The sequence below is a fragment of the Ixodes scapularis genome, unplaced genomic scaffold (assembly GCF_016920785.2).
Source record: "Ixodes scapularis isolate PalLabHiFi unplaced genomic scaffold, ASM1692078v2 PGA_scaffold2__306_contigs__length_199485367, whole genome shotgun sequence".
In the NCBI taxonomy this organism is placed as follows: Eukaryota; Metazoa; Arthropoda; class Arachnida; order Ixodida; family Ixodidae; genus Ixodes; species Ixodes scapularis.
Window position 1 is genome coordinate 38060321 of NW_024609857.1, and position 19559 is coordinate 38079879.

General features: G+C 44.6%; 1 protein-coding gene across 2 annotated transcripts in view; it reads left to right on the plus strand.

The window, feature by feature from the left end:
* LOC8053623 (nucleoporin NUP188) overlaps positions 1 to 19559 on the plus strand; it is a 68779-nt gene that overhangs the window by 170 nt on the left and 49050 nt on the right. Inside the window, exons 2-23 of one of the 2 annotated variants that reach the window (XM_029982359.4) lie at positions 98 to 152; positions 238 to 311; positions 402 to 468; positions 601 to 681; positions 818 to 862; positions 942 to 1034; positions 1277 to 1333; positions 1406 to 1474; positions 1554 to 1601; positions 1729 to 1815; positions 2491 to 2567; positions 3807 to 3878; positions 3960 to 4002; positions 6453 to 6644; positions 8046 to 8135; positions 9216 to 9281; positions 9915 to 10037; positions 11224 to 11353; positions 15763 to 15813; positions 16145 to 16216; positions 17940 to 18072; positions 19258 to 19422. In XM_029982359.4, coding sequence (XP_029838219.3) covers positions 98 to 152; positions 238 to 311; positions 402 to 468; positions 601 to 681; positions 818 to 862; positions 942 to 1034; positions 1277 to 1333; positions 1406 to 1474; positions 1554 to 1601; positions 1729 to 1815; positions 2491 to 2567; positions 3807 to 3878; positions 3960 to 4002; positions 6453 to 6644; positions 8046 to 8135; positions 9216 to 9281; positions 9915 to 10037; positions 11224 to 11353; positions 15763 to 15813; positions 16145 to 16216; positions 17940 to 18072; positions 19258 to 19422 — 1890 coding nt within the window. The remainder of the gene's footprint in view (positions 1 to 97; positions 153 to 237; positions 312 to 401; positions 469 to 600; positions 682 to 817; positions 863 to 941; positions 1035 to 1276; positions 1334 to 1405; positions 1475 to 1553; positions 1602 to 1728; positions 1816 to 2490; positions 2568 to 3806; positions 3879 to 3959; positions 4003 to 6452; positions 6645 to 8045; positions 8136 to 9215; positions 9282 to 9914; positions 10038 to 11223; positions 11354 to 15762; positions 15814 to 16144; positions 16217 to 17939; positions 18073 to 19257; positions 19423 to 19559) is intronic. The other variant, XM_029982360.4, reaches the window with a different exon arrangement.

Sequence of the window (19559 nt, forward strand, 5' to 3'; positions counted from 1 at the left end):
ATTTTCAACACGATTTGTCACATCTATTAACCCTGGCATACCAGTGAGTGCACCTCTTTCGCGGCAGTGATCATAAAAACGGTGTGGTTTCTTCCAGATCAATCAAGGATTTGTGGGTGATTATATCTGGAAACACAGTCCTAAAGTCTAACGTGAGTAACGCTTTTAGGGAGTGTTAGCGGAACTTTCCGGTAATGACGTTATATCATGCTAATCACACTTACTTTAAATTCCTAGGAGCTCGTTGGCACCGAACTGACCAAGAATGCCGACCAGGTTCTTAACGGAATCCTCTATTTTACAGAAAAACGGTAATCTACAATTCGCTACGTTTATTTGGCGAACGCATAACGGGTTGGTACCGAGTATTCACACCTGCACTATGGTCATTTCGTTTCCAGGAAGGACCCCTGTCGAGCACCGAATGATTTTCACCCCGAACTACTTACGAAACTCAGCACTCTGCTCGTGAGTTCTCATTAGTGATTTTGGAAGATATTTTCGTAGTGGTTTTGAGGATTCATGAGGATGTCGTCGTGTGGCCCCCCCCCCCCCCCCCCCCCCCCCTTCCCCCTTCCTCTTCCCTTTTCTTTCTTTTAGGGACTGGACAAAGACCGTAGTTACGAGCTTTTTTGTTCGTACTTGGTGTACGAGTACAGAGGCACTCATGATGACTTGAAGGTAAAGTTGTCGTATTCATCTCTCCTTTTTTTTTTTTTTTGGATAAGGGTATTGGTGCTCCTAACTCACTAATGAGTGAGTGCGTGTACGAACGAAGGTACTTGATTTCTGTGCTTACCAAGCGTTTTTGCTCTAGGTCACGCTCTCTAGCGAACGCAACATACCGTACATACTGCATGAGGTAAGGCTCAGCTTAGTGAAGCCGAGACCGGCCTTAAATTGTGAGCCGCCGTCGCGTTCAACCTGTCGGTCCTGCGTAGGTCTGGAATTTCTACCGTACCGAGCGCCTGTTCAGCCTCTTCTGTCTGAAGCACATCCTGGAGAATTGGCAGAACAAGGCTCATCCATACATGGCAAGGACACCTAAACTCCATTGATCTGCCAAAAAAAAAAAAAAAAAAATAGTTTATGAATTTTTTTATATGTAAGAAAACTTTTTGTCCTGAATCAATGTCTTATTATTTTTTTTGGAAAATCATTTTGCAGGCCTTACAATATCAAAGAAATGTGTACCATTTGCTGGAAATTTCTGGGGGCCAGAACATAGCTGTTGTTTTTCGTTAATCTTATGGACATCTTTTGTCTTGTCACCTAGGAACTCTTTGATGGATTCCTCGAAAGCATTAACGCCAACGAGGTGGTGATAAAAAAGGTGACAACTTGCTGTTTTATTCATCTCTCCCGTCTTTACTCATCAACCTTTGATCACCACGCTTGTCTTCAGGTGATTGAGCAGCTTGAAGTAGTGATCGAGCTGCAAGCCCCAGCGAGAGACACACACGGACCTTACATGGTAAGGAGTTGCTTTACTGCAAAAGCATTGAGCTCATTACTTATTAACCGGTTATCTGCATGATGCCTCGTTCTTTCAGACCAATGCATTGATTGCCCAATGGGTTAACTACACCCTCCAGGAGCAGGTGATCATTATTGTTTTATCCTTCTGGATGTAACTTCATTTCTGCTGATAAGTTCTTTAAATTGGAAATTCTTATTGTAAGTTATGCAGGGTCTAATGGTCTTTCTTTTTTCTTTACCTTTTTTTAGTGTGAACTGTTGCAAATTGCCTTGCTCTACTACAAGGAAATGCAGCCGAAATTAGATGACATCATCCAGCTCTTGAAGATTTTTCAGGTACTGCATTTCTCTTGCAATGCTTTGTATTAAGTTCTGAAAAAGTTAATTGAAGTATGGTAGTCACCACTAGATATGCCACAAACCTTTGGAGTTTGGATGGCTCGAATATTGCATCCCTTTCGGAGGTTCAAAGTTGAACATTGAGAGGTTCAAAGTTGAACATTGAGAATTTTTCTAAGAGGTCATGAACTTCAATCTCCTTGTTCAATCAGTGAAAGCATCGCTAAATGGTTTTCCTTTGTCGCCCGAGCATTGATACAATGCTAAAAATGTCACCAGTAGCCTAACAACCCCAAAGTTCCTAAAAGATTCTTGGCCTTCACATTTTTAGATAATGTTGCATCTGTTGACTGAGTAGATTAAAAAGATTCAAGGTCACTGAATCCACCAGTTTTTAAAGTTTGTCAAGATATTCCATGTAGGAGGTCCCAGATTTTGACTTGTATTTAACATTCCAAACTTCTCATTTGAAAGAAAAGCTTCTGGCATGTCTGCTCATAAACTAGTATAAAATATAATTGCAGCTTTCCACAGAGCAATAACTTTTGAACGAGGCTCTCGCTGTCTGTCGTCCTGGCACCAGCCTATTTTGCTACAGCTGTGATGCTTTGGAAGCCTCTTGTTTCAATGGTTTCTTAGGCAGCGTCATCAATTTAAGTTTTCCTCTTTCAGAAACACAGCTTTGGCCAGAGACATCCATATAGGCACCTGCTCAACGAAGCTCACGGCTCAATGTTGGACTTGATCAGGTTAAGTACAGACACTTGTCTTCCCTGTGATTTGTCGAAGTTCTAAGAAGCTTCATGGAGAAGTTTACAGTTCACACATTTAATCTGGGGCTTAGCAGGCGTTCAATAACTGCTTGTATCATTGGGAGACTTGACGTGCTGACATTTGGAAAGGGCCCGAACTATTTATTGTTCGTTTCCCATTACGGGCCATTCATTGTTTATGGACGCAGAAATAAATGACACGATGATGCCACGAGCTTTCTAGGATTTAGCTGACCACATGCATATTGACGTATTGGGTCATCGGGAGCTTATAAAAAAAATTGGAAGGGACCTTTGAATTATGATGTGTCCTGAAAATTCACAATAAATTGTTTATATTCTTAAGAACATCAAAGGCCGAATCACGGGACTACCGTAAAATCTCGTAAGTGCACCCTCCCCTTAGAGATCGTCCATCCCATTCTTCCGGCTAAACATCTGCATCATAAAAATCCAGAAACATCGCCCTGCCGTTTTTGCCTGCCGTTCAAAGACCGTTCCCGTCGGACATCACGCGATGTCCGACCGGACTAACATAGACCGCACAATCCGTGGTACCAGTACGTGTGGCGAGCGAGTTCGCAGCAAGTTCTCTCGTTGCTGTCCGCGACCTGCATGTGCAGTATCGGTTTCCTTGACGTGTGAGCTCGTAACGAGTTCCAGCATTTTTCTGTCCCATGTGTAATATCGGTTCCCGTGACTTTAAGTTTGTAGCCTGTTTCCACGTGCTTGTCACACCGTGAAACACGAATCTGCTGCATCCACAGTCTGCCCCATCCTTTCCCGTGACACGGGCGTTCGTAGCGAATGCCCGCGTGTTTATCGCATCGTGAATTGTGAAGTTGCAGTGTCCGCGATCTGCGTCATTATTTCCTGCGTCACGTGGTGTGTAGCGGGTGCCCCCAAATTTATTATCGATTTTTGTTAAAGTTTTGCTGTCTTGTCCTCAAAGATGGTCCACCTCATGTTTTTCACCAGTTATTTATTTATTTTGAGTGGGCACCCTGACAGGACTTTACAATGGCTGTCATTCACGTAAGTCCGGATGTGAGTCGGTTGCTTTGGGGCAACTAATGAGGAAAATAGTGGCAGGTAATGGGGTTAAGGCAAGATGAATTCTTTCTCGTTTTGGTTTTTCAAAAACTTGCAAATTTCCAACCTTTTTCTTTTTTTTTTCTTTTTTTTAAATTTTGTTGTTTTTTTGTCTAATTTCAGCCATCTTGAATGTTTTGTGCTGGTGGAGAGCTTTGACTTGGACTGGCTTCACAGATGTCACCTGGAAAGCATGTAAGCCGTGCTTTCACGACGCGAGGCCGTGTCTTCTGGCAATGCTGCGAGTTGCTCGAATCTTTTTTTTTTTTTTTCCAGGACGGACCATCAGCTTTTGAAAGACAACAAGGAGAAGCTAGAGGTACCCGATAGGTCACTCTGATTGCATCGAGATTCGAGCCTCGAATACAGACCAGTGCATCGGAACGACCTTACTAAAACGGGCAGCTGTTAAAAAAATAAGCTTTTTCTTTTCCATTGAGAGTATGGAATCTGCGGTCCCATTTAAAGGGCATCTCTGGTCGAAAACGAAACCAAAATAAATTACTGGTATCGCTTTAGTGGCACGAAATATGATCAGAGCCGAAATATGACGTAAAAGGGGAGAGGGTTAGCTTCTTTTTCACATAATATTTAGCAGGTGGCAAGCGGGTTAGCTTTTAGTTAAGGAACACTGGCGCAGCACCTTTTGACGTCACGTCGCAGCTGTACGACAGATGATTAGGGTTGTGCGAATATTTGAAATTCCGAATAATAGTTTCGAATTATATCCTATTCGATATTCGCTTTTAGAAGAACTGCACTATTCACGTTTTTCGAAGTGTTGATTATGGCGGGTTAACCCCGTTGAATGCGCTTCTTACCTAGCACCGGTGCACTGCCGAGAAGGAATACCCGCAGAAGCGAGCTCCGCGGGTATTACATCGGTTTTCGGTAAGAAGCGCACTCAATGTGGCTACCCGCCGTGATAAACACTTGGAAAAGTATGAATATCGCAATTGCGTGCTTGGAAGAAAACCATACATTCAAAGAGGGATGGTGTACGTGTGCCGGTTGTATTTGAAAATAAATGGAAACTTTGTGAATATGTATACTGTAAAACCCTTTATTTCTGGGCCCCTATTTTTCGCAAATCGGTCACAGAGGACATAGTCTACGGCACTAAATTTTGCGAATTCCAGGGACCTGCATTGAAATTCTTTAGGACCTAAATTTTTGCATGCCTTTAAATTTCACAAATTTTTCAATTCGCAAAAACGAAGGGCTCACGTACACTGAGGGTTTTACAGTATCTACACTGTAGTAAAAATTTCAAAATTAAACTGACTGTTTTGCAAGAGTATATGTTAGGCAGAGATGCCCTTACAACCTCCGTTCATCATGCGCAATTAATTATTTTTTAACTCGAAATTAAAGAGAAAATATTTAAGATTTGTAAATTCGCTCAATTAGGTATAGTTAGCCATTTCTTTAGGATTCCTTTTATGTCAAACCCGTGTTTTACTTACTATCCAAAGACATCAGACCTTGTGAGGTCGCAGTTCATAAATATAGATAGATCAAACTTGGCTTATAAATGAACAAGTGGAACAACCTTCACAAGTTCGGTTTTTGTCTATGCATTATGCTAAGGCAGTGAAAGGCGTGGAAAAACTATTCGATATTCGAATCAAAGATATTCGGTCAAAACCACTATTCGCTTTGAATTCACTTCGAACTCAAAATCCACTATTCGCACAAGACTACAGATGATCAATGTTTCCATCTCTCTAGCAGATAGTTCCGATTTTGCCGTAGATGCCCGAAACCAAACTTTGAGCCGTGATATTTATAAAACTCCACAGAATATTGAAGAAGAAATTATACCTCGTAATTGAGGGACACTTCTTTAGCTGAGAACAGTCATAATCCCAAATTAGAAAATATTGACCGGAGTTGCACTTTAATCTTTTTCGCATTTGTTAATGCGTTATGTCTAGAAAGCCTACTGCAAAATTTTACGGCATATTTTTTCTCGACCTATTTCATGAGCTGTTAATCGTCGACTTGATTGTGCCATATGGCAACCCTGCGTGGCTTTAGGAATGTGAGTTTGTTCGTATTAATAGAAAGCTGCCAATATTTCTTCACTTCGTTTATGCTTGTACAAGAGTGCAAACAAAACGTGAACGTGGCCGAAGCCGGTAGGAATAGCTCGAAAGAGGAACCTCCAGGGTTACCCCGGAGTACTGGCCAATGCCGATTATTACTTCGTAAACTGAACGTGTCTCGAGTCTGTTTTAAAACCACTAGATGGACCCTTTTCAAAACCTCATTGGGCAATGTCGGTGATCGCCACTTCTCGGACACGAAACATGCGATTGGATCCGAGTCCTCGCCAATTGCTGATGCAACTGCCGCATCAGCAATTGGCAAGTGCATGCTCGGGGTGCGTGCCCAAAATACAAGCTGCGCGCTTGCCGGACAAATTAACCGCCTCTCTTTCACCACCCAACCCCGCTCTCTGCGCATGGGTTTGGGTGCAACGTCATCAAGGGAAGAAACGTGGACGTACGACTAGTCCAGCCAACACGTAGCTTTCCCAGCACCGTCAGCTTAGGGGTAAACGGGGTATAGATGACACACACTTTTGAAAATGGTCTATTGTTGGTGTAGACCCGCTCGTTTAAAAGACTGGAATGCCTCGTAACAAATCAAAAGAAAAAGCCTGGGAGTTCTATTGTGGGAGGGCGGATCGAGATTTTTGGTGCCCTCTGAAGGACAGCTGTCTTGCGGAGGGAGCCGAGGGGAAAGAAATATTGTTTCTCGCAGGCCCTGGACAGGAGCATGTCCTGCTTGGGGGTCCAGGGGGTGCACGGACCACTGCTGCTTGCATGGCTTCTGGTGCGCTCGTGGGCACTGCCCAACGTTCCCCCGGGCAACTTGGGGCAGGTTGCCCTCAGGAGCAACGCCTTTGGCTACCTTCACAATGCCCTCTCGCACCCTGCATTTGTCGGCAACGGCGTAAGTTTGACGCTTCTTTTTTGAGGGGGGACGAGACATAGCTTGCAGGGGGTTAACTTAGGCCCGAACCTTGTGTTTGACGAGTTTAGAGCTCCAGGGGCGGCCAGAGTGACATGGGGTGAGAGCTGCGGACAAAACTACAGAAGTTCAGAGAACCACAGGAAAACAAAGAGGCGGGGGGGGGGGGGGGGGGGGCTACTTTGAACAAGAAACAATACGGAGGGAACAGTCCTTTCCAGAGGGCAGAATTATAATTGTCAACTACAACAAATACCACCAGGCAGCAGAATGTTTCTCCAACCGCTAAGCAAAAATGAATGCATGGTTCGCTAGCCAGCCCCTGACACCCATTGTGCGTATACGGTCGGAAATTCTTTCTAGAACAATAACGAAAACGGGATCACTGCACACATCTATGTGTCAAAAAGCAGTCCAGCTGTACGTACGTAGTGTAGTACAAGACTGTGAGTTTTTCTTGTTCTTTTTAATTCTAGAATATTTCTTTGCCATGGGGCACAGCAGAGGAAGGGGGGCACACTTACCAGGGAGCCGCGAGCCACACTTGAACCCACGAAGAGCCGCATGCGGCTCGCGCCCCGTTGAGTTTGTTTTTTTATCGAGCACCAGTACACTGCGGAGAAGCAACAATTGAGGGGCTACGTGCATTAATGGTGCAAGTACACTTTTACTGTTTGTGATATTCTTGGTCCCAGATGTTACGCTTATACATGTGGTACTCTACTTTTGGTGGTAGGGAACACTGTACACTTATATATACGAAGTTCAAACGCTATATTGACATTGACAGGCACAGATAAAATTAGTGAGCGACTTGTTGGCGAGCTCTGCATTTGCACTTGTACCACTATTGCATGTAGCCCCTCATGAAATTAAAATGTTTCTTTCTTCCCATGTCACCAAGGGATGTGACTGAATTATTGAATTCTTTGTGTGTCCTTGGTATGTTTTTGAAAATATGTACCACTCCTGCCTTGGCCTCACGGCTGGCAGAATGAATAAATAAATAAATAAATAAAATTGCACAGCTGGCTTTCGCGGTTGTTGCCTCTCCGCAGTGCACCAGTAAGAAGTGCTCAACTAGGCTAACCCGTCGCGATCAGCACCTAAAAAATACTATATCGCAGTTCATCTCGAAGCGAGTATCGGATGATGTATTATTCGGAACTACAATTAAAAATTTAGAATATTCGCACAACACTAATTCATTTTGAATTTAGAAGCGTACTGTTAAAAGACTTAGCCTTACTGGAGTTGTTTTTTTTCTAATTGAAGATTATTTGGTAGTTGAAATGAAAGCTTTGTTTAAATGGTGTAAGCCATTGCCCAATTACAAGGGTTCAGCCTTATCCATCCATCCACACAATCTTGTCGTTTGTCCAGGTTGTTCCGACAAAGGTCCACGCCATCGTGTACGAACTCGTGCTACTTCTGGTGTCATCTTTTGAACACCACACCCTCGGTCCCATTGGGGTAAGCCAAGGCTATCTATCTGTTGCAGGCCACAAACAAGCTAATGAGGGTTAGTCACGACGAACTCGGACACCAGGAACAGTGTGCATGAAAGATAATGCCAACACTCAGTAGTAGAGAGTTATAGTAGATCGTTCCGACAACTCCGATAACGATACCCGACACTACACCACTGCCTTTGCACATGCATGATGTCGTCATCGGGTATCGTTATCGGAAGTATCGAAAAAATCTACTAAAACTGTAATATCTAAAACACAGCTAACAAAAGAATGTTTTTTTACTTGGTGTAACTGCCAACACTTCTTGAACAGTCTCTCCATCCTTGGAGCCTGGGGCTTTGGGGACCCTTGGATATATTAGGATTGGAATGTTACGAACGACAGTATGGTCGCAAGCTTATAAGGTGTCTGGTGAGGTATCTATGCATACCTAGATGTTTAAAGAAGCGCAACCTGCAACATACCGAGTATCAAGAGTAATTCTGCACAGTTAAAAATCGAAAAAGCTCGGGGCTTCTCTCACTGTTATTTCCTCAGTCCTATGCCATTGTGGTGCAGAACTTGGAACATGTGAGAAGCAATAAGCTGTCTGAGGCACACCTGTATAATTGGGTCAATAAAATCCATAAGATATAATTTTTATAATCTCTTACACTCGGAAAATATGTTGACTTAAAGATAACTCAAATGCAACACTCGAGACTTGCAGAGACTCTGCCATCGCGTTTCTCTGCACAGGTAGTCTGGCTTTGGTTTGGTTTGGTCATCTTTATCGACAAATGCGCAGTTTTGTTACAAACAATTATTGGGGTGGTCTTGACACCCTACTCCAATGGAGAGGGTCACAGTTTTTAGTAATCTGCAAATTTTCGCCCAGTACCTTTCTTCGAAACTTTTCGTTGAAACAAACTTTATGAAGTGAAGCCACATATTCTATTTGTTAAGTAGTGTAGCGATTATCTTTGTTTCTGAGTGGTCAGTCTTTTTTAACTGCCTTCAATTTGCGAATTTTGCGGGAAATAGTCGCCGCAAGACGTGTGCGAGTTGTTTGTGATATAGTAGTCTTTTTGTTTTACAGCCACTGTATAGCCTCGCCGAGAAGCTGCTTGCTTATCCAGCTTTGGCTGAAGACTTCTGGAGGGAGGTGAGCATTCAAGGATGACCAACTTCCTGGTAGGGTGACATCGATTCACATTTGACTTACAGGAGTGCTGCTAGTGGAGGGAAGATGTGCGTATCACGTTTGGAAAGTTTTACATACAAGTAATGTTTGCCTCGAAATTGTTGAAACCATCGCCTGTTGGCGTCGTCTGGTTGATGCCTTGCTCCCTCCCCTGATCTGGCTCAATAGACACTCCTGAAACCCACTGCCACTTAGTGGCTTGAATAGCAGTTTGTCTTTGGCCGTGCTAGTGGCAGTAACGAAAAAGTCATACTATTTCATTGGTCATCGTCGAGATTGTGTCCTTCACCAAACAGTTGTTTCAGTTTCATTGGCGACACAAAAACCGGTGAATACAAGGCACAGACCGAGATCACCCCTTCATAAACTTTTCGACATCAAGGGGTATTAGAGCTGACCACGTATCACAGATTGATAAGACCCAAGTACGACATGAACGCCAACGTGCCAACGTCTCAGACGTGCAGGCCTCGTCCTTTCTTGAGTGCATCGTCGACTTTTTTCTTCGACGGCCGCTAGAAAGCCGCCTTTATAGTACTTCACAGTGGTAGGCTAAGCGGTAAGAACCACCACCACCACACCATTTTATTTCAGGGTGAAGCAACGGGACTGGGACACCTGTTTGCTGAAGCGAAGCGAGCTTTCCCCTTGAATGCGGAGCCTCTACTCGAAATGACGGCGTCACTGGCAAGGGCAGGAGAAGCCAGTGCACAGAAGGTGAGTGCCACGACGCTTGGAGAGAGCGAGGCACTTCTTGTATCTGCCGTGTCGTGCTTGGACATCTTTTATGTGTGATAAAACCCATTTGTAGATGACGAGACGAATTCTCTTGTAATGAGTTTGCAAGCATTGTAGTGTTGGAGCGGCGTTGTAATGGCGAGCAGTGTTGAAATTTTGACTACAAAAGTGCTGTCATGAGCATGTGACTTAATCTTGCGATGGTTGATTTGCACGTGCTCTGCAGAAATAAGATGTCAGGTGAAGTCATGTGCTCGTGCCAGCTGCTTTGACAGCGTATGCTAATGTGAAACGGAGTACGTAAATTTGTTAGACAGTGTACTTTTCCAGCAACAAATATCTGTAGGGAGCCCTTATTAGTATAGACATTTTCAAGATTCAAACGACATATCTGAATGTCTCTGGAGGTTAACTCACTTGTTGAGTTGCATGCTAAGGTGTTTGGTGGGTACGGCAGCAAGGACCGGGTGTTTTTCAAAACGCAGGCCAAGCGTTTGTGAGAAAAGTTTCCGTCACGCAGAGAAAAAATTAATGTCACATTGGTCTCCGCCAAACGGCCTATTTGGTAAAATTTTAAAAAATGTGCAATATTCTTAGTTTAGTATTTACTTCCAAGTAATTAACTTTTTAATTTTTATATAATTAAGGGTTTAATTAGTTAAAAATTACTGGGCATGGTCTAAAATCACTAAATTGACACACTTTAGAAAGATAGTAGGTATTATACAGCGGCTTACGGCGTTGCAAGGAAGCATCCAACTTGGATGCATTTCTAGGCTTTGGCTTTCTGTTAGGGTGCCGCATGTTTGCGCCAATACGAAACTTGTGAACGCGTCCAAATTGAGCGTTTTTGGAAGGCCGTCAAGTGCTGTGCGTTTCTTCTATTTTTGTTCAATGGGCTGATTTAGTAGTTTGGGATGATGCCCAGAAAGTTTCTAATTGAAACCATGCACAAGAAAACGGTGCCAAAAAGAAACCCGGGGACGAAGATAGACCGGAGCAGGACAAGGCGCCTCCTGTTTTGGCGTATATTTTTGTGTTCATTACACCACTGTTTCCTTTACACGATGAACAAACTGGCCGAAAACATCACTTTGCTGAAACCACACCTTTAATGTGTTGCCAATCTGTTTTTCTTTCTTCTTTTTTATATGTTGCGACCCAGGTTATTCATTACCTGCAAGACCTTCCGTGCTTTGTGGAGTCCCTGGATCACATTGATCCCCAGGAAATGAACACCATGTCAGATGGATCTACAGTGCAGCTGAAAACAAACCACTTTCCCTACGGCACTGGTGAGCATGTGGAAGGTCGTTAGAATAGCAGTCTTTTCTTCTTTTCGCTCCTTTTTGCTGTAGCCTTAGGTGATGTCTTAAAGGGGCACTGAAGTGCTTTTTGAGATCCTCATTCTAATGCGAAGGCATTAACTGTCTCATGGAGCGAGCCGACGTCATCAGCTTTGAAACCACGCCAAACGGCTCTTAAATCCTTCTCTCAAGTCAAGCTAGCTCCCATTCGCCGGTTAGCCATGGCACCTTTTACACCGCTTCGATCCCATTGGCTAGCACGCATCGACCCGGCTCCCATTCGCCGGACACGCAGCGCCATGGGGCGGCCGGTCATTGAAACTGATGCTGCGCAGCAGTTTCAACGACCGGCCACCCCATGACGCTGCGTGTCCGTCAGCGCCAACACGCTGAGAGCAAAAATGATGTACGTGGTTTCGCCTTCACAACTTATAAGAAGTGCTTAGGTGTACCTCGATCTTTTATTGTCATAACTCAATCTAAAAACCCGAAATTAGATTCATGATGCACGACCGATTTGTACTTCAATAACGTGATAAATGTTCCCGACACTTGCCATTAGTGCAGAATGACAGATGGCACTTCCGAACCTGGCTGAATTTGGTCGGCGCTTGTCAACCACTCGTGAACGATGGGTTCCCGCATGGACGAGCGGGACTGGTCGGCCGCTCGTCCATGTTAACCCAGCGCTCGCAAGCACTGACAATCGCCGTTCGTCGTTCTAATCAACAAGATTCGAAAGTGCCATCTGTCGTTCTATGCCAACGGTAAGCGTCAGGATCTTTAATCCCTTTTTTAACACGCAAATCGGCCGCTCATGAATGTAATTTCGGGCTTTTTAGGATGCTTAGAGTTCGCGGATTGAGTTCTGACAATAAGACGAGGATCTCAAAAAGCACTTTAGTTTGGCTGGTTCACACATTCGCCACTGTTTACAAGTGATTGTGTCACAACTCACGACCAACCGCACTACTGCGCGGCCGGTCATAAACAGTCACAAAAGGCCTAAAACCGGCTTTCAAGCCTCTCCGGTCGCGAACAGCCGCAGGGGTGTGAACCGGCCTTTACGTTTGGCCTGAAGTTGACACAGTACCTTCACAGTAGAATTACAAGGCAAAATACATATTTTACTAAAGCTCACGGTGCTGCGATTGTGTCGGCTTCAGGAACGTCTGCTGTTAGGTAAGAGACTATGCTGCAGGCCTTCAGAATAGGGCACGAGCAACATCCCACAATACCGTATGCTGCGGGGCACAGCTAGCACTAGTGCAATATCGGAGCCGTTTCGCACATTACCAAGACAAGGTATTGATGAGCATGAAGTTTGACCACCCAGATTGGAGCCCCGAATGAGGTAGCTTTCTGCACCACGGTATAGACAAACACGTGACTCTGACATCACGCTGCTGCTGTGGGCTTGGCACATGCACATGTGCTTCACCTCGTGTGAATCTGGTTTCTGCACACATGCAGTGCCCACCCCTCGTGTGCAGTGCCCACCCCTCGTGTGGGAAAATGCCAGTTTGTTTGTAAACGGTGTGTTGACCCATAGTAGGTTTGGCAGTTCAGGTTTAAGAATAAAATAGCAAAAATCGCCAATTGCATGTTTTGTGCCAAGAGTGTCGCACTCTGCACCTCTTGTACGGATGATCCGTGATGGCTGACCACGTGAGCAAGGGTTTTGATTTCCGTATTTCCAAAGGTGCGTTTCTTTGAGTCAAGTTATAGACCTGCTTTATGGAAGCATCTCCAGGATGAAGTTGAGGCTTTAAATATTGTCCTTGGATACAGCGTCTGTGACAACTTTTGGAAGTCTACACTCTTGATCTTAGAGTGATGTTACCTCAAGTTGTGCAAGGGGAAAACAGAAGTCTGAAAAATAGTTTGTTCTGAAAATGTCTTGGAAAAATTGTTTCGGACAATTTCTTAGCAAGAGCAAAGGTGTAATATGTATCTCCCTTACTTGTTTGTACCTCGAGATACCTACTACGTTAAAGGAGTGGCTGTGGATTGGAAGTCTTGCTGATCATTACCAGTTGACACTTCGAGAGCCTTTTCAGGCATAGATACTTTACAGAAAGATGGAATGTGAATCAGCGTAAAAGCTGGTGCTCTAAGAACACTGGGTTGAGTTCACTCGTGGATGTAGTACTTACTACACCCAGTTGTGCCAAAGCCCCTAAATAGGCTACGCTTTAGATTAACAACATTTCAGCCATCTTGGTTCTAAAAATCATTGTTGCCAGTTATCTGAAACTTGATCTAAGATCCCAGGAATCCGTTTCCCGTCCTACAGAAATGCTAAAACGGCCTGCAAGAGAAAAAAACAATATCGTCTCAGCTTTCGGACACCCTATCTAAGGCAGTTACATTTTCTAATCCTAACGATCGCCAATTGCCTGATAGTCATGTCGACGACGCCATTTTGGTGCCTAGTGTGGAGCGGGCGAAAGGGGTGCCAACACTCTAAGTGCGGCTTATTTCGCGTCTCTAGGTCACTCTTTTCACAAAGACCACGTAGCATAGTTAGAACATGTACGAACAAGAATTTTAGAGCTTAGCGTGCATTGTCGCTTGCCCGCTGATACATCTTTTGCCTTCCCCCATTGTAGTTCCGACATTCTTTTAGGACGTTGATTGGACTGCATACCGTTTGACACAGTTTGCACGAATGACAAGTGCACTTTTTTAATGCAGAATGTATTATATAACTGGCACCTAATTATGTCCAATTCGGTGTCAGCAACGGAAGTCGACAGGCCGACTACCAGCCGAATGCTGACGCGGTGCTCGTGTCCTTGCTAATTTTACACCAGTGCCAGCCGAACCTCTTCCTTGAGTGCCTCCGTGTTACTTTTGTCGAGAGGAAAGCATCACGTGTTCAAACATACAGTGGCACTCTGCTCCGTGAGACAAGCGTGCTCCAAAGCTTCCCCAGAGAAAAAGCGCGAGGGAGAGCGGCAGAAAAGAATTGAAGGCAGACGCTCACTTTGCCACGAGTGTTTGGTTCTCTTTTGCTGCTAGCTGGCACCAGGGCTCTGCTCGGCGCTGCCACATTCCAATTGTTCTGTTTTGCACGCTCTCCGTCTACTGCGTCTGACACTCCAACAGGCTCCTGAAAAGTCGCATTTACATTGCAACTGCAGAAAATGGCACCCACAAGTAAGACACCCACAGATCACCCACGCGCCTACCTTGCACGACACAGGGCCGCTTTGCGCCATCCAGTCGCCACATGTGTGCACAATATCTCCACAGCAACACATCACATCCTGTGTTACCACTGCCTTTGCCACTCTAGTATGGCAAAGGGGCGACTTTTTTTTACAGCGAAGCTGTATACTTTTACCATCCAAGGAAAGTTTCATGTCGTCGTTGGAAACAAAAAACTCCCAGCGAACAATTGACGGCAAAACAGCATATCTCCTTTGAAATGAGGCAAACAGCATACAGCTCAGTATCCGTTTAAATAAAGAAAACCACAAAACATGCATCAAAACCACATAATGCATGATAAGGCACGTGTGACCAATAGGAACACCCTCCCACGCGTTCCGGTAAAGATTAGGTTTACAGCTGCTTCGAAAGGGGTTGACGTCATTCGAAGCCCTTGAGTGAAGTGTGAACCGCATAATGGATGATAATGGGGCCTGCTGCCGTGGCGACGGCAGCTTGCGACGTGGGGAGTGACGTCACTAGCCTTTCATACATAAAAGAACCCCCCTATACCCCGTTTCACCTTACGTCCGGACGCAGCGGATGCTACGAGCTATCTTAGCCAGTCCCGTTCCGTGGACGTGGCCTGTGATGCACTTTCCGTGCTTCGCTGTGCCCCCTCTCTAAGGCCACGTGACACTCACACGGCCTCCGATTGGCTTCAATGGCTCGTAACATCCGCTGTGCTTAAACGTTGATGAAACGGAGTATAGCAACTAATTTCATTGTTGCTGCACCTCCGCGATGAATAGGCCACGCATAGTTAGGACTCCCGAGGAGCAGCGTGAATACTAGGAGCGGCAAAGGGAAAATAAACGGCAATACGACTCGCGGCGGCGTGCTGCGACCGGCGGTGGCATTTTATATAGTGCAGCAGGCAGTCGTTGCAGGTGATAGCACAGTGAAGAACCAGCTTCACAGCGTAGATTGGAGCCCCAATTTTTTTTTTTTTATGTTCTACCCGTACAAGGCAGCGAAAAACTCTATATTTTGCCTCCTAAGTTGAATCCTTGGATTTACAGCACATTCCACCACGCTCGTCATTTTTTATGGGAACCTGTCATTCATGAGGAAAAGACGGTACAAAATCGGTCGTCGCTTGTTCGTGTGAACTGCGTCACACTCCGTGTTTCCCGGAACCAATGTGCATCCATGGATTCTGGCGAACATAATGTGCGCAGGTTCCGTCATCTTGCCAAGAGGAACGGAAGGACAGCTGCTTGTATCAGAAGGTTCGTACACTACCTTGTGCACCTCTGTTGGGTCTTGGCATATCAAAGCTGCTTTGTGCACAAAAGAAGACAGGAAATTAAATACTAATATGGGTGGGACAAGCATGTTATAGGGGTTAAGTTCAAAGTGAAAAAGGAAAGTGCAAGAATGGAACGTGACAACTTTGAAGACTTAAATTTAAGCCCTGGTGGAAGATCTTTCATCTTGTTTTTATTTGTGCCCGTCTGTTTTTTTTCTTTTTTACGTTTTGTCATTATTATTAGGTACATTGCCATTAATGTGTATACTTTGCACTGACTCGATCAGTTTTTGATGGCATTTGTATTTCAGGAGTTTCCATGATCCAGTGGCACGTGGGCGTCAATGGGTGGCAAATCTGCCTCTGTGAGATGGCTAAGCCAAGTAAGTTGGGTAGTCCTTCCGAAACTTAAATTAGACTTTATTTGATACTAGTTCACATGAGTGAACAATTTCAGCCATGCTGAAGAGTCAATCCGTAAGCATTTGATTTTGTAAATGAGCTAAATAATATCTTCACAAGACATAGGATCTCTGATGTTATAAGCAGTATTTAAATGACTCACCCTTTTCAATTAAGTATCTGTAAGTGTGCTGCATATTTCCTGGAGTTTGCTTATTGTTTAAGACATATGTAATCCTACAATCATAAGGTCCTGCTGACTGCAATTTCATGGGTTCTACTGTATACAAAAAAATCTATTGTCTGGTATCCTTGCACATTGTTCTTGACTTTCAGCTACAAAAAGTGCCATCCTTTGTTTTTGCCGGAAATTTACCAGTTTGCATCTACTGTAGCAGACTTCGAGATTGCCAGAGCGCACTAAGTCATAAAAGTAAGCCTAATAAGCCTATTTCTTCAGTCGAAGCCGATAAGCAGCATTTTATGACCCTCGTCTTTCTGGCATTCAAGGTTTCCTTCAAGAGACTGGCTGGAAAGAATGCAGCTCCTCATTTCCTTTTTCTCTGTGGTGCTTCCTTTCTCCATCTCCAGTGTGGGATTTGGCTTCCCTAAAGGCCTGTTGGGGATTTGCTTTCCTAAATGCTCAGAGCGATAGACACAATGCTGATTTTGCACCACATCAGCGTTGTATCGGTGCTTCCCGGCCCTTTCCTGTTCACACACAAAATGGAGCACAAACTCAGGTCTGAGTGCTAACTCGGTGCTGAGGCAGCGCTAACTTAGTGCTATCTCAGTGCTGGGATGCACGTGCGAACCGTGGTGCAAGTAGAAAATCGGCCATGTTTTGCAAAAAATGTGATTTGGGGTTTTATGGTGTTTTATTATTTTTGAATATTTACATTTGAGGTATAAAAAATAACTAGTGCCAGTTATAATCGTGAAACTAGATGCGCATTTGAAGACCTCCAGGCAACCCAGTACGTCATGAATTTGAGTAATTTTTCTCAGCGTGGTTCTTCAAGTTGTTGTGTCGCCCATCATCAGATTTACTCTGACAAGTAGGCCTAACTTTCTCCTCTTCATTGCAGTCTTCTGTAGCTTCAATTTCTCATGGAAATTTATTAACAAAATATTATTTCCACACCGCTAAAGAGTATATCTATGGTAACATTAAAATGCATTTTTCTCTTCATGTAGTTTTGGGACACCTTCGCAGTTTGTGTGCAATAATTTCTGTTCTTAATATTGTCCTATCACAACCAAATTTGGCATGCATATACTTTAGAATATGTGTAATGAAAAATTTAAGGAACTTTTGTTACGTAGTCCCTTGAAATGGCCTTTTTGCTTTTTTTTCTTTATTTTAAAATGAAAGAAGTGTCGCACACATTATTTTCGTTGTTCATTGCATTCAGAGGTTTGAAAGGAGCGAATTATTTTATTTTACTAGGCTTTTTTAAGTATGTTGCCGTTTCTCACGTGTGCACAAGAACATTGTTTTTTTTGCATGTATTGCATAGAGAACCTAAAAATACAAGCTAGTATGTCAAATCTAACACCAGATTTATAAAAAGAAGATTAAGAACCATAAACTGTAAACATTTCACTTAAAAATTGTAAACAATAAAAAAAAAAATTTTTTTCTATTATTGCTGGCCGCTTTTTGAGGCTCTGACCGACGTGTTGTGGGGAAACCTCTTTCAGGGGACATGGACCAAGCCTGGCTTCGCAGAGTGCTCCACATCACTCGTCTAGTGCGCAGCCTTCTCGAGTCTGACCCTTCCCTCCACGACCTGTTGGCGCATTTGGTGGATGCACTCTTTGCGATGCTCGAAAGGTAAAGCAATGCTTTTGGTTTTTTGCTCGTCTCTTCTATGTGCCTTCCTTCCTAAAATATGATGAATGGAACATTGACAATGTACAAATTAACGTTGGGACGATGTTCAAGTCCCTCTTGTTTATCCACCGTCCCAACATTCCGTTGTCCTATGACATCTTGTTCCTCAGTTTTTTCTGTGCATCTCATGAAATGACTTCCATTTAGGTTTTTGAAACCTGGCCTGTTCATCCAAAATGATTTATGAAGATTAGCACTTGCGAGAGGATGTTTTATGTTGTTCAGAAAACGAAAAACTTAAACAAGAATGGTGCTCAAAAAGAGTTTTCCGACTTGCACGTGTTGCTTGTTCAACAGGAACGGGTGTAATTTTGAGTAACTAGATGGCAGAGCCAGGATATCATCTTCCTTTTCTTTTTTCCGCCAACCCCTCCTGGTAGAGAAGGGTCACGTGCATCAAATTTGACTGCAGCACTTGCGGAGATGCCTCCTTGAGGAGCGCCAGATTTGGGAGGGACATATTTTGTAGCGTGAGCTACACTGGCCGAGGTTGAGCAGTTTCGCGTGGCTCCCAAAGAGCCGTGCTGCGCAAGCGCGAGGAGCAGTGACGTCACACGGCGCACAGCTGGTGCGCCAAAGCCGCCGCCGCCGTGCGCGCCTCGCCTGTCTGCGCATTCCAGAGGAGTGACGTCATAGCTGCGGCAGACGCACTGGCGCCACTGCGTGCCCAGCTGTGTGCCTCCGTTGCGCAGTAGCCAAGTCTGACGCTGCACCGGAGCTGCTTGATAGCGCCTCTCATTTTGTGCGCATAAGCTCACGCTATATATATCCTGGCATAGCCGAGCTAAGCCACTGCAATTTTTCACTCTGCCTTCGCGAAATGTAGATCTTCCACTGAAGTCTGACAAGAGTCTGACACGCGCGTCGGCACCGGCGCATGCGCTGTGAATCGCCTCCTCATGTCGTCGTGCTAGTCAGCTCTTCTGCAAGGGCTACGGTTGCTTCTCCCGCAGTACTTCAAGTTTTAGACTTTTGCAATACTATCCAAGCATGTACAGTTACTCTAGTGTAGGTTATCTGTTCAAATATGACGGAAGGAACCGAACAACTTGCAAGGTACGTGCGAGCTTCCTAGGACCTCTGCTGAGACGAGGAGTGTGAGTGCGGATTTGTTTTCGACCCCAGGGTAACAACGCTTTCACATCCTCCCTTGGAGCTGTTGGGAGAGTGCCTGCGTGTCGCGGCCGTGCTGGCCAAACAGAATCCCAGAGCCATCTGGGGCCATCTGGTGCAAACGGGAATCCTGCCGACGCTCAGCACCAAACCCAAATCTGCGGCACAGCTTGCCAAGTGAGAAGCTCACAAGGGCATTTACTTTTTGTCTCCATACCGGTCTGACATTTCATGGTAACTACTGTAAAGGCCCATTCACACGTAGCAATCGACTAGTACGTTTGTCCGTGTTGCCGGTGCTTAAGCCTAGATAT